General features: G+C 45.9%; 1 protein-coding gene across 1 annotated transcript in view; it reads right to left on the bottom strand.

Moving 5' to 3' along the window:
- GALNT16 (polypeptide N-acetylgalactosaminyltransferase 16) overlaps positions 1–14,906 on the bottom strand; it is a 34,247-nt gene that overhangs the window by 14,485 nt on the left and 4,856 nt on the right. Inside the window, exons 3-8 of the mRNA XM_008936043.1 lie at positions 9,321–9,388; positions 6,779–6,844; positions 5,914–6,035; positions 4,231–4,318; positions 3,206–3,290; positions 2,198–2,301 (exon numbers count right to left, since the gene is read on the bottom strand). Coding sequence (XP_008934291.1) covers positions 2,198–2,301; positions 3,206–3,290; positions 4,231–4,318; positions 5,914–6,035; positions 6,779–6,844; positions 9,321–9,388 — 533 coding nt within the window. The remainder of the gene's footprint in view (positions 1–2,197; positions 2,302–3,205; positions 3,291–4,230; positions 4,319–5,913; positions 6,036–6,778; positions 6,845–9,320; positions 9,389–14,906) is intronic.

Below are 14,906 nucleotides of genomic sequence, written 5' to 3'. Positions count from 1 at the left end.
TGGCCCATCTCATTTACCCAAATTAGCTAGAACCACTCTCCTCCCTCCCCTGCAAATGATGACCTTATCCAAAGAGTTCCTTTCCACTCAAAATTGTAACTTGTAGTAAAAATGGTGTTTCAGAACATTATCAACATTTTTCCTTGACCATAAAATGGAATTTTCAACTTGAGTATGGAAAAAAAAATAAATTACAGAGGGTAAATTAACTATTCTGAACACTTCAAGAAAAATTAATGCTTTTTGCTGTCAAATACAGGTTTTCTGCCCCACAACAGCAACCAGCTTGATGTAGAAACCACTGGTTGATTTGTTGCCTCACATTATCCTGAAAAGCTGAACAGAAGCTAGCTCTGAAAAAGAAAAGTAATCTCTTTTGGTTTTAAGATACCTTCAACTGCCCATTAAACAGAGCACTGTGCACTTGGCTTTGCCCTCTGAAGTGAAGAGTGGAGGTGCAGGGTAAGGGACAAGTGATGGGAGACAGTGAATTTGCAGGGAAACAACACAATAAAGTAAAAGTGCCCAGACCTGCACATCTGGCCCAGTCCCACACAGCCTGACCCAGCTACTGCTGGGCTTTACAAAAGTAATTTGAAGGAGACTGAAGCAATCTTGTGGAAGTTTTGGTCAGCTCTAGGTGCAAGAAGGGCTGTGGGTGTGCAAGTAATGGCAGAGAGCTCTGCTTGGCATCATATGCACCAAACAACAACACTGGGCTCCCAGGTGGACAGAAGCACACACCCAAAAGCCTAAAGAAATATTCTTTCTCCATCTTTGGGGTTTACAGTTTTTACACAGCGAATAATAATTTTATTTTACTCAGAGGCTGGCAGGATGGCCAAGTGGCTGGCACTGCAGCTGAAGCAGGGGTATTGACAGCAAGGAGCTGAGTTTGGCTGTGCAGAGGAGTCTGAGGGGCACAGGAGGGGATTTTCATGCCTGGGTAAAGGCCGACTGCTACTTCTGCCTACAGCGCTTAGGACTGCTGAGATCCCAATGTCAGCCCCATTTAATATCTCTCTTTAATATCACAAGTATCATAAAACTGAAGGAAGAACTCAGAAAGCACAAGCACTCATTATTAGGTATTTTGTTTTTAAAAAGGGGTACCCTGATATTCTGTTATCAGCCATAAATATTATTTATTTCAGAGAGCATTTCAGGAAGAGGCAGCTCTCCTATCTGTGTTCAGAGACAGAAGTTTCCTCTTCCAAACTATTCTTTCTTTCTATTCAGTCCTCCAGGTGCTAGAAAACACCACATAAATTATTCTTTAAAGGGTTTTATTTACAAATCTGTGACATTTATGGTAGCTGTAGAAACAGAAAAATGGTTTTGGCAGTGTTAGCCTCAGAAAAGTCTATTTAAGTTGACTGCAAAAGAGAGTAAGGCTTTTATCTCTTCAGCTCCCCCTGCATCATTTCTAAATGAACATGCCAAATACTTGAAGTGACTGTGAACCACTTTTGAATACTCTTTCTTCCTTTTGTCACTAACACCTGGTGACATCCTTTCATACAGAGCAAAGAGAGATACCTGGAAAATGTCTGCCACCATTAAGTGCAAGGAGATGGGCATAAGCACCATGCCCTGTAAGACGACAGCACTTGAGTAGACACACTAACCTGGGCCTCTGAATTCCTCAGATGTTTGTGATGCCCCAGTCTGCTTTTAAATTTTTGCATTCTGGATATATTTGTACCCAAAATCTACTTACAAAGAGGCTTGTGTTATTAGGAAAAACATCCTTCTGACCTATTGAGCTGGGAGAGCAACTCAGACTTACCTGGGAAAGAGGAAGAGGAGTGAGAGGAGAGCGCAGGAGTGACTGTCCACTTCAGAGCTGGGGCAACACAAGCTGTCATGTGAAGGACTGGGGGAGTAGTCTCCAAAACCAAGCAACAATTTAAACATCAGGAGGTTCCTCTTTCTTACCTCTAGTGTGGAAGCACCTGTACAACAGTGTATTATGCCTGTGAGAGAGCGAATGGTCCTGCCAGCAAAAAGCCTCCGTTTACTCTGGACAAGGCTGACAGAGATGCACTTCTGACTGCCGTGGGGTCACCTGACCATGTCCCTAGCCTGACCCTGACACGCACACCAGAGCTCTCAACAGGACAGTTCTGGTAGGTGATGAAGACTGGGAAGTGGTTCTGCATTAGGGTGTCATTCCCCTGAAACATCCTAAACTTACCAAAATTCTCTCCTCCCCAGATGTCCATTTGAGTATCATATTTTCCCAGGTGATTAAACCAGGACTTGTCAATCACAAAGATGCCTCCTGCTATGACGGGGGTTCTGGAAAAGAAAACACTGTGAAGGAGCAACAGGGCCACTGTCTGATGACTGCATTCACCAACTGACATGGTGTGAGAGACACTGCTGCACTTGCACTGCTCTGCTGCTAGCAAGCTGGTGGCTTCTGGACTACAAAACAGGGGCTCACAAATTACACAGAGGAACTGAATGACACTTTCTTGTTACAAACAGGGAGCTGTCTGCCTATACAGACAAGCATGTATCAGGATTTGTCACATTCTACATTCCTACAACAGTGAGGCTGGCAATAAAAGCTTCAGCAAACAGCCTGTTTTGTGCACAGGCATCTGTGTTTAGGAGGGGAGGATAATTCTGGGCCCAAATTACTAGGCAAAATTCAGTTCCCAGGTCTGCTTTGCAGTTGCTGAGTGCCTGTTCAGGTGCTTCATTCCTAAATTCTTCACATGGAAGATGGAAGTAATTAAAAAACCCGGAAGGGATTTCTGCAGCATTCAGAGTGTTGAGTGAGGGAGACCACAAAATCAAACATATAGAAGAGGTGTTCAAAAAACATGTAGACGTTCCACTTGGGGACATGGTTTAATGGTCATGGTAGTGTTGGGTGATGGTTGGACTTGATGATCTCAGAGGTCTTTTCCAACCTTAATGATTGTATGACTCTATTCTAAAGAAGAGGTGCCATGCCTATGAGCCTATGCTGGTATATAAATTGGATTCTTACCATATTCAGAGAGTAACACTCTCAGAATTAGGACATAATTCTCAATGCATTCAGAAAATAACATGAAGAGTTTGCCACCATCAAGTGAACCCTGTGGCATCTTCTCATCAGCAAGGCAGCCCCTGTGCACTCCTTGTCATACAGATGAAACTTTAGGAAAGGCATCTGGGGGACTGTACAGCATCTATCAGAGCCAGCTACCTTATCGACTGAGTTGGGTCTGTTCTGGACATCTTCTGCTCTATAGGAATCTGCTCCCACTTAAAGTGAAGGCTCCAGTCAAACCCTGAGAAGGAAAAAAAAAACCACACTAAATAGGTCTGGGTTTTGGTTTTCTACTAGGTTCAGTGATACTCCCCACCTTTATGTCACAGGTTGTCCCTGCTTCCCTTTCCTCACCTCCCTCACAGTCTACCCAAAATGGCAAGAGTCTATCATAATCTAGAAGCCACCAGCTTCTGACTTGGCCTCTTCACCCCTCAGCGTTACAGATCTCTGCTCAATTCCACTTCACACCTTCAGGAGAATGTTGTCAGTGTGAGATGGAGTTGCATGTTGGTCAGTCTGTCTTATACTTCCCTGTCTGCCAAAGTTATGAAGCTTTAATCGAAGGACTTTGTGGGATTTGATGTATTCTGGGCACAAAGGCCCGTAGATCATTGTAACCATCACCTCCTTCAAGACTACCATTTATTTTTCGTTGCCCTGTGGTGGATAACTGGACACAGCACAGTCACTAACATTAGACCATTGTTAAGGGCAGCCACAGAAAAGTGGCAAGCAGTGTGGCAGTTAACCCAAGTCACAGAAGAGGGAGAAGAGCTCCAGGCACTGTGGGTGACCACAGGAACAGCTACAGGGGGTCAGCTGTGAGGAGAGAGGTGAAAATGCTCTTCAGAAGATGCCATGCGAGAGCCTGGCAGAGCAGAGCAGCAACGGCCAGACTCCAGTGTACATGGAGTGTATGGTGATAACTTTGATGAGTTAACTAAGCCCTGAAATTGCAAAATGTTATGATAGTGATGCAAGCTCAAGAGGAAAACACTAGTTGGGTTTTGATTTAACTCTGCAAAGGATCTGACTTTGCGAGTTGCAGGAAAAAGAGGACAGGGAACCCAGCAGGAGAGATCATCACTCTGTTTTCTTGGAAAGCTGGAGAGAACATCAATTATTTTTCATGCACCATCCCTCAGGCCTAACTTACCCAAGCCATTCATTATACCCACCTCCTCTCAGATCTGCTGATGCTGCCAGGTAGGCAAAATTATCCAGGCTGATAACATCAATGATTGGACTCACCACTCGGGTATAATCCTGGGGAAAAATAAAGGAGTCAGACTTCCCTTGAATATCTGTCAAAGCTGCCAGACATCAGAAAACACAAAGCTGCACATCTAAATATTTGATGGCTTCTCCAGTACAGTGCTGATAGCTGAGCAAGGGAGCCATGGCCACTATATCCAAACAGGGAGATGGCAGGTACTAACTAGCTGCACACCATGGATGTGGGGAATGGAGCCTGGGATCCCAACAGCCAGGAGTACTGCTAAGAAACTGCTTTATTTCCTGCCCAGGTCACAGGGCATGAATCATTCTCCCAAAGGTTTTCTGCTTTCTTTTGATATCTACTGACAGTATACCTTCTGCTCAGCCATCCTTGAATTAACTCATTATCATTAGCCTAGAAATGATCAACCCTCTCACAAAGCATTTTCCTAACAAGTGCTATGAATCAAGACCCCATACTTAAGAATCATAATGTATTTTTTTTCAGTATGCACAAAGAGATTGTGGGTACTCTATTGACATTAAGGGATATAGATATTTAAAGTTTAACTTTGCGATCCTTTTAGTAAGTAGAAGTTGAGATTATAACAATTTTTCAACATCATGAGACAGGGCAATAAAAGACAGTCTTGTGATAGCTGAAATATATGATGAAATAGAGAGCTGGCAATGCCAGAAACAGCATCTTGTTATGAGGCAGCCGAGGACAGCACATCCTAGGTGAGAGCTATCACTCATGTTTATTACCCTGTGTGCTGTGATGGCTGCCCAGCAAGAGTGTATCTGCTCAGCTTGAGCTCCCCCCCAGCATCCACCTGGCAGCCTGGTGCTCCAGCCACTGCTCCAACCAGCCAACACTAGGACTGAGTAGGGCAAGATGAAAATCTGAACTAGGATGCACAACAGAAATGTAGGAATTGGGTCAGAAATAGGCTGGTTTTAAATCTGCTCACTAAATAATACTGGAGTCAGCAAACAGGGGTTTGTAACTTGGAACCTTCCCTGAAGAAATTAGTGAGGTCCTTTCTGCATTGGGACTCCTATGCTGCTGCTGCTGCAGCTTGACCTAAAGAGCAGTAGTAAAGTAAACATTTATGGGCTGTCAAGATGGAGGATTTACTGAGGAGGAACAAAAACCAGAAGCTTTTAAGTCATCAATCCTGAAGTTTCACTTTCTTCTGCTCCTTCATATTAAGACAACCAGACATGAATAAAATGCAGCATTAGAGATTCCAGGGCAGAGGAGAGGATCCAGCAGCAAGAAGGGAGATGGCAACCATGGAAAAAAACGTGCTGCCAAAGTGACTCTCCATGTACAGGTGGACAGGACTAGGAAGCACCTGCAGGAGACAGGAGGTACAAGTTGGTGGTTCAAGTGTTCCCCGTTGCATCCCACCACTCAGCACCTCTTGCCCTGCCACACTGGCAGGAGAATGTAGAAGCCCACCAGGGATCACTCGCCCATCTAGGTCAGGCTGTACCTTCCTGTGCAACAGCCTGCATGAGGGGTCCTTGGGTGGGCTTTGTCCTCCCCAGTACTGCTGATGGCATGTGAGGGCAGGGGATCCACCAGCACAAGACAGGCCAGCTCCATCCACCCCAGAGGGAGACAATGTGCTCACCTCTTTTACTCTCTGGAGCATGGGCTGCAGCCACTCGCTGTTGACTTCACAGTGACTGTCCAAGAAGGTGAGGATGTCAGCAGTAGCCACTTCAGCTCCTCGCACCCGAGAGCGAATCAGCCCTGCAGCCAGAAAGGACAGCAGAGGAGTAGGAAGGTGAGGAAGGGAAAAGGGAAACAGCCGATCCTCCTTCAGAAAAAAACGCTTTGTATGGCCATTATTGGGGGAAGAAAGGTGGTTCTCCTACCTCACACCTCCATCAGGAGCAGAGAGCAGCTTTAGTAGGGCAGCCCCCTGGAGATATTGTCAGCTGAGCCCTCCCAGCACCCAAAGAATGACCTCGCCTGTCACTTCTGTCTATGCCACTGAGCTTTCATCTGGTTCCTGCTGTGATGACATGTGAATCAAACTCAGCAGCAGCTGGGAAAGTTGGCGTTACCATTTATGCACATGGGAGATACATGAGAAATAACTTTCCTTAACTTTATCACTTTAAGATAGATATAGGATTGTTTTCCTGTTTCCCACATCTCCTAGGTGGCTTGTTATCTTGCACTCTGAGTTTAAAAGGGCAAGACTTACATCTGCATCTATATTCATAAAGATCTTAAAATGTGGTTCTTGTTCTAGCCAGGACCTCTGGACACTACTTCTCATTATTTAAAGTATGAAATGAACGCCCTGAAGCCTTAGAGTTGATAAAGCAGGTTCTCCCACCACAGAGCCTCCAAATTAGGATACCAAACTCTTATACCGAAAAAAGAACTTTAACTGTAAGAAATGTCACGTAAGCAGCTGGCAGGCAAACAGGGCCACATGGGAAAATCTGCAGAATATTTATACCTACAAAGCCTTCCACACTCACCTTCTCGCCGCGTGTTTCGTAGACACTTGACCTTTGGGATCCTGGTAAGGAGCTGGCAGTCCTCAGCTTAGGGAAGGCAAAAATAAAACCAAACACATTTAGCACACATGCATGAGTTATTTGGCTTCAACAGAGAGCTCCAATTAACTGTTCTCCTGCTTCTCCATGGGAGGGGAAATTCTGCTTTCACTTAACATCACATTAATCAGCCTGATGGCCTTAATCCTGTTGTCTACAGAAGAGCACCACTGGCTTGCTGTCCTCCTCGGACAGCTGAGCCTCCTTCCTGATCCTCTGTGCAGCCAGGCTTTGCCCTCCCGTGCTCAGTGTTTCACAGGAACAACGGGGCACGCGCTGGCAACGTGGCACCGAGCACTGATGAAAGAGGGACCACAGGGAGCCAGGGCTGCAAATCACTGAAGCGCCAAACAAAAGAGTCCTGTCATAGAAACTGATCTCATCCGCTCCCTTTGCCTTCAGCAGCTCATCTGGGCACTTGCCACCATTTGTTCTTGGGGTAGTTTCTGCTTGATTTTATTTAATACAGGCCACGGGGATGTGACATGCTTCCTTGGAGACACCATTACACTAACCCAGATGCCTAGCCAAGGGCTCTGCTGGTGGCTTGCCAGAAGCTGGTGGCATCCCTCACTTACATTGCCCAGGGAAGCTGATGGAGAGGAACAGCTACTGGCTCCAGCCCAGCCATACCAATGAGCAATGGGTCTTCAGCTCTCTATTACCCTCCCTCTATTCCTGCCCTAGCAGAGGTCATGGGAATAACAATTTCTAACTTGCTCTTCTTCCTTGCTCCGCCAAGTTCACCCCAGTTTCCACGTTTATTCCATGTTCCTTTTCATGTCTCACAACCCCACTTTCCTGCTGTCATCCTCCCACAGACTGAGCACTCTGGGAAGAACCCAAAAGCCATCAGCCAAAGTGCATCTCTTGGCAAGGTCCTGCACAAGCATTTCCATTCTCAAGGATACGTGCAGTCTGAAATGCTGCTCTTGCACAGGCACTTTGGCAGCTGCTGCATCATCCAAGTGAAGTGGCAGGTTCTCTTAATCACAGGGCATCAAGATTTTGCTGGACATCTGCTACAAGGGAAGGCAACACTCCCACCTTGGCCAAGTCACAACTTCAGGTGTGAGAATCCTTATTAAGTCATTCACTCTCCAGGAGTGGAGCACATCAATCTGACTGTAACTACTTGTCAGAGCTGAAAGACTCTATCTTTGGAGAAACTCAGGCAGACATTAAAGCAAAGCATCAGACCACAAACGTGCTGAAGTGCCTCCATCCTGGTGCCCTCAGGGGTGTAGCTACATCTACAAATATCCAGATGCCAGTGAAATATAGAGACCTGTCACAGGATGGAGCTTGTTAAAAATCTTTCTATTTACCTAGGAGACTACATGGGAGTTTCTGGTTGAGCCCTGTGAGCCCTGTGCAGGACAGGTACCAGAAATCCATCAGTGTTAATCTGAAACACTTTGGCCATGGAGAATTTAATTTCTAGGTGCTGAATGTGGAAGGCTTAGGCTTTTTGTTGGGAGTGCTCAGAAATACTCAACTCCAACAGCTGGTCACAGCTCAATCCTTATCCAAATCACACTCTAAGGCCCTCAGAAACTTAAATCCTTAATCTCAGCATCCACCTTTAAAAGGTTTTTTGGCCAACACTACATAAGTATTTAGCTGCAAAATGAAAAGAGCAATGCTTCCTTACCTCAGCAGGCCAAGGTGGGAATTCTCAGCTATCTGTAAAGTGTTCTGAAGGAGTAATTATCAATTATTATAAGTGGCACACAGCTAGATCATCCTTGAGTCTAGCGCACATCATGGGAGAAGCAAGAAGACTTCTGTCCCCACCACCTCAGCACTACCACACAACAGCTAGGAGGGAGAGCAGCTGTACAGACAGAAAGAGTCCACAGTCTCCAGTCTGCAGGTCTGGTGGGACTCATGCAGAAGACATTCCATCCCTGTGCCAGGCTGCAGGAGAAGGTATGGCACTGCCCAAAGCAATAACTGTTCCACAGCCTCCCACAGGGACACCCAGGGTCCCAGACACATGGAGGCAGGCAGAGGGTCTCGCCCCAATCTGCCTGCAGAACCCCAGGCAACAATTTCTTGTAGGCTCCACTGCATCCTCCTGCTCTCTCTTGGTTTGTGATTTCCCACTCTGCTCATGTGCACCATTGCTACACATATATCAGTGCTCAACAGCTCACAAAATGGTGCATAATTAAACTAGACAGAGATCTCTGGCAAGCTGGCCAAAACTGACAAGCTGACAGAAAGGGAAGACCCAGTGGAAAGAGGAAAAAAAAAAAAAAAAAAAAAAAAAGAGGAAGCAGTTCTGGCTTCTACCATGCATGAATGTAAACTAAATACAGAAAATCTTCCTCCCTTTTCTTCTTCTCTTGCACATAGACAAGAAGGAATTTCTGGGAGGGAGAGGGACTGAACAGAGCAAACGAAAAGAGAAGAAACAGAAGGGAAGGAACAAGTGCAAGGGAAATAGGTCCATACTTACGATCTGAGCTGAAGTCATCTACCAAAATGATCTCCTGGATGAGGCTGGGAGGGGTGCGGTTCAGGACGCTGCAGGGACCCAGGAAGGGAGAAGACAAACTTTGTGAGCTGCCATAATAACAGCAATGGTGGGACTGACACAAGTCTCCTGTGTGGCCATTCCCATCTGCCAGGCTCTGGGCAGAGCTCGTCACTGCTAGCAAGCCAAAAGAGAGCTGCCACTTCCCACAGCAAGGACCTCAGTCTCAATGCCACACATGAGGTCTGCTGGGGCTTTCTCACCAATTCCATTCTTTGGGAAGAAGGCAATTTTCTTTGGCAATATTCTGGATTTGTGGGGTGCTCTCCCCATTCCCCCCTTCTTTTTCCTTGTTACTTGTCTGTCTTTCAGCCTCGTACTTGCTGACACCATGGCCCTTTCCACAGGCTGGTTGCACCATACCCTGCAGCACCCCAGGCACTGCAGTGGGTTTGCATCTGCAGGACACAGAGGCTTTCACACACCAGGTGAAATGCTAAAAGCTTCTGCCCTCCTCAGAGGTCAATGAACTACGGTACCCTGGAGGCAGAGCTGTCTCCTTCTGACCTCTTCGTCCCTCTCATTTGTTTAAAATGCTTGAACTAATTTTCCTGACCTTCTCCAAGTTCCTGCCTTGGCTCTACTAAAATCACACAGTGTATTCCCCCTCCAAGCCTCCTTCAATGCACAGGCAGGTCCTCATTGCCTTCAACAAGACCACTAGTAACTCTTGGGCACCTCAATGAAGAAGATAGTTATGTAAGCTTTAACATAAAAACAGAGGTAAACAATGTCCTCCTGCTTCTAGCAACGTGCCTCACTGAGTGGCACCTACTCTCCTCATTTTGAGCAATTCTGGAGAAAGACTGTTGGCTTTCTTCCTTCTTTGTTTCATACAGGAAACAGAAAACAAGAGTAATGCCATACTCCCAGGAATGGCACTGTAGAGAAATAAATTATCATCTTGCTAAGGAGCATCACTGATGGGTTTGCATACAGAGCCAAAGTCTCCTCAGTTTGGGATTTTTCTGTTGTCTCACACAGCAGAATCCTGACTGCTCTGCTGCTCAGAAACACATCCCACTCTATTTCAGATTTATGCTGCTTCGTATGACTCGGAGAGTATTTGTATTTTGAGCTTATATGTCCCTAGATGACTGAGCTTGCATCTTTCAAAGCTGAATCCCATTTGCTTCTCTTGGCTTGCACTGCTCTGGATCCTCTGGCGTGGTGAGGTGGGAGGTGGGGGATGTTCCTCTTCTCATTTATAAGTGCAGCTTCTCCCAGCACAGCCATCATCTGCATATTTTACAGACAAGGTTGCCCCGTGCTGAACTTCTTGTCTGTGCAAACTCAATGCAGAACATAACCAGGCTGCACCCTACAGTATAATGGCTGTAAAATGGTATTCCAAACCTCCTTCCACTAGTCTGAATATTAGCAATGCTCACATTTTCACCACAAGTTTCAGAACTTCCAACAGGTTAAAAAAAAACTCAGACCCAAACACTTTGTTCTCGTTTCCTCACCTGTCCACCAATTCCCCAGCAGAGAGAAAGCCCTCATCAAGGAGTTCACAGCTCATTGCTCAATGCCCAGCTCTTCTCCCAGCTCTGCAATAATTTGCCGTGGAACTCTGGGAAAGGTGCTTAATCTTTGCACTTTGTCTTGCCTGTCTTTTTAACAAGGAACACAGTAACTCTAGTATTTCCCTTTAGTGAGGTGTAGAGACTGGCATGACAATTACTTTTAGGCACAAAACGTATTGTTAGGATTCCAAAATCCAAATGACAATTGCCTTTTACAGCAGAAACACAGACTGTTCTTTCTTCATCTCATGGATTCCCTACTTCCTTTGTCTTTTCTCACAGCTTCCTTCATTCAGTATTAGTGTCCTTACCCTGTCGCATGACACTACATTGCCAACGAGTTTCTCACCTCTGCTGATATGTCCATCCCTCACCAGCTCACAGATAATCTCATTTATTCTGGATGTTAGCAGAGGAGCATCATTTTCTCCCTTGGTCTAAAATAATCTCCTCTTTTGCCATTGCAATGAGTTGCTATACCAAGTGTTCTAGAACAACATGCTTTTAATCAGAATTTATACAGCCTCTCTGCATCAGCTATGAACCACTGACAGCTGTTCAAGTCCATGGACTCAGAGCTTGACTATTCAACTTTACATTTGCCCCAAATCAAACAGTTCCTGCATGCTGCCTGAAATCAGAAATAAAGACAAAGGAAGGGACCAGACAACAAAGCAGTTGATTTTTCCTTCTGCAAGAATGGTCACCACTGCAGAATTGATGTTATCGCTTAATTACTAATCAGGCACAGACATCAGTCATGCAAAATGCTTTTTGAATGACAGCTATTTCCGAAGGAGAACAGGATGCCAAGCAAGTAACTGGTTTGAGAGTGACAGATATGTCCTGCTGAGGAAAAGATATCACACAGGCAAGCTGCTCTTGACTGACAGGACCAAGGACTCCAGCAACAAGCCATTTGAACTGGCATGTTCAGAGGCTCTACTGGATAGCCCATTTCCCACTTTTTTCCTACTCTCCTTCTCAGTCCTTTGCTAGATGTTTTTAACCAGCTGTCTCCCTCTACACCAAAACAAACAAACAAAATTTGTCTGAAGGTCTCTGCATGGGACCAGTAGGATTTGGGGCAGCTTGCAGGCTGGGGAACTAACTGCCTGTTGCCTTTACCAAGGGCAGAGGAGGATAACGGCTGGAGCTCATAGCAGCAGGCAGGCATGCAGCCCACGCTGCCTCTGGGAGCCAGGAGGGACAAGAGACAGGGTTCCACCTCTCCCTCACACACAAGCATTTCTCCCATCCTCACATGGTAACAGCAGCACGTCGCTCCCACCCAGCAGCAGAGATCCCAGGGGCATCAGGAGCAGCTTGACAACTGCAGAGCTGCTTCTGCGAGTCCATGTGTGCACAGATGCAGGTGGTGTTAAGCAAGAAGCTTCTGCAGATCAGGACCTGGCTGCCATGTTTAGATCACCCTGAAATAAATTGTAATGCAGGAGTCTCATCCCTGGGCTGCTTCCCAAGACCTTTTGGTACCAGCATCGCCGCTTAGGTAAGTTAGCTTGCTGAGCTGTCAGAATAACACAGTAAGACAGTATCTGACTCAGGGGAGCAACTTAGGCTCCCTCTAGTTTTAATTTAAATTCATTTCAATCCCAAGGACTCTTTTCACATATTTCTGCCTAGAATTTCCCCAAGTTTTACAGCTGATTTTTAAGTGCCTAAATGCAGGCACTTAACAGCCAAGCTTGCAAAGACCTCAGGTATGAAAACTTCAACTGGTAGTACACATTCTACTCACGTCTAAAGGTCAGGCCTCTAAAAAAGTTTTCAGCCACAGAAAATGTTGTCCCTAGTGCTGCTTATATCCATTAGTTGTCCCCTTCCGCCCCCAGTTCTCTTATAGCACCCCCATAGTGTAATCACGATAACTAAAGTTGGGGAAAGGCCCATGATAACAGTGGAATGATATTTAGCTTTCACCAGGTGCATCTCATATGGTTAATTCTAATTATCAAAATAATTGTGCTCTGCTTGGCTTATGAAAGCTCTGATGGCCATAGAAATAACGACATTGGGTTAGCCAGCAGGGAAGCAGGCAGTGCAATTTTATGCCTCCTGCTGGTTAATACACTGTGGTCCTCTGCAGACTCAGAGCCAGGTCATAAAGCAAACCGAAGAGAACAGTCCTGTCCCTTTGACACTTGACTTGTCCCAAAGTGCTGCAAAGTAATTACACAGCATTTGGTGCATCGACTGTGTATGTGAATTGGGTGACGATTATACACCCAGCAGTAACTCAGCCTGGCACACTGAGATGGGTTTTGCTAAAAGACAGGACCCTCAGGTCACAGAAGAGGCCTTGAAGAGTACCATGACACCTTCCACTCCCAGTAGTCAGCCTCCTCCAAGTGGGACTTAGCTCTATGCCTCTTCTAATAGTGCAGCCATGACCTGAGCCTTCACTTCTGCATGTTGTTGTCAGACCTCCCATGCCTCAAAACCAAGGCTACTGGCCAATGCTTGGTTATGTGACACTGCAGATACTGCAGAGCCCCAGAAGAACTCAGCCTTCGGGATCCCTCAGCAGACACAGGTAAATCATAGACACTTCTGACATTTGATGTAAGCAAATCAATCACGCACACTGACTGTAAACCATGTGGCAACACAGGCTCCAGCTGTAGCCAGAGGTTTGGGAAGTAATGCCATAGACCCCCCCCATTCACAGCAGAGTGCAGCCAGTTCCTCACAACAGCACTCCTCCAACAGCAGCAACCAGCACTGCAGGGACCACTTTGAACAGATGGGTCATCCGTTATTCAAGGTCTTTGCTGGGGACCCTAGGCTGCAGAAGACCACAACTTAGAGACTGATAATACCATATCTTGAGTGTTGTGTCCAGCTCTGGACTTCCCAGGACAAGAAAAAGTGAGACATGTTGGAGGAGGTCCAGTGAGGGGCCACTAAGATAGTTAAGGGACTGGAGCACCACATGCATGAGGTGAGGTTGAAAGAGCTGGGGTTGTTTAGCCTTGAGAAGAGAACCCTCAGAGAGGTTGCAGAATCTCCATCCTTGGAGGAACTAAAAACTGACCAGGCACAGCCCTGAGCACCCTACTCTAATTGACCTTGCTTTGTGCAAGGTTGTAGTACCAGCAACACTCTTTAGTACACATCACCTCAACAGGATCTGGGTATTAATTTCTCTATGTGTTACTGCTGCTCTGAATGTCATCTTCTCTTCATTTTAACTACCATGGCATCTGGCTATTTGATTGGCTGCCTTGAGATTTTCTTAAGGATCCTACTACCATGGTTTCTGAGCACCTAACCATTTATTGTCTGACCTATGACATAATCAGCAGAATTTTCCTCCTGTTGCCCTAGCAGCACTGGTTCCAAACCTATCTGCTCATTTAAGGTGGCTCTGTAGAACTCATTTTATGGTTCAAATTAAAAGGAAATTATAGAGGTAAAAAGGCAAAATATGTTAATGCAATATATCCAGGTCTCTGGAAGCACAGTAGCACCAAACCTGGCAGACAGAAACCCAGCCTTCTGGCCATGAGGCCAGCCTGGAGAAGTCTGTTATTTATTCACAAAGCACACTTCTCTGAGCCCTCAGGATCTCTCAGGGGAAGAAGTGGTGATGATGAATAATGCATTCCTCTTAGTGATACCATCAGCTCAACCTTCTATCCTGACAATTCACTCTTCCTTCAGCCTCCACAGACTGTCCCTGGACCTGCTTGCAGGCTTCAGAGAAATTATTTGGTAAGTCAGAAAGGGCAGAGGGCATTTTTTTGTGTAACAACTGAAAGGAAAAGAGCCTCTCTGGTTTCTGTGGGAGGCATGGAAGCAGGGGTGAAGGAGCAGCTGGAACACTGCTTTGTGCTACAGGTAACTGCATGCTTCTATCTACTTAGGGATGCTGAGAGGCCCTATGCCACCTATTTATCTGGTTAGATGTGGCCACTGCTGATACTTCAGATATGAGGTGACACTGGTACAAGACACC

Source organism: Merops nubicus, unplaced genomic scaffold, assembly GCF_000691845.1.
Source record: "Merops nubicus isolate BGI_N331 unplaced genomic scaffold, ASM69184v1 scaffold4132, whole genome shotgun sequence".
Classification (NCBI taxonomy): Eukaryota; Metazoa; Chordata; class Aves; order Coraciiformes; family Meropidae; genus Merops; species Merops nubicus.
The sequence above is the reverse complement of the archived record's forward strand: the minus strand, read 5'-3'. Positions and strand labels throughout refer to the sequence as shown.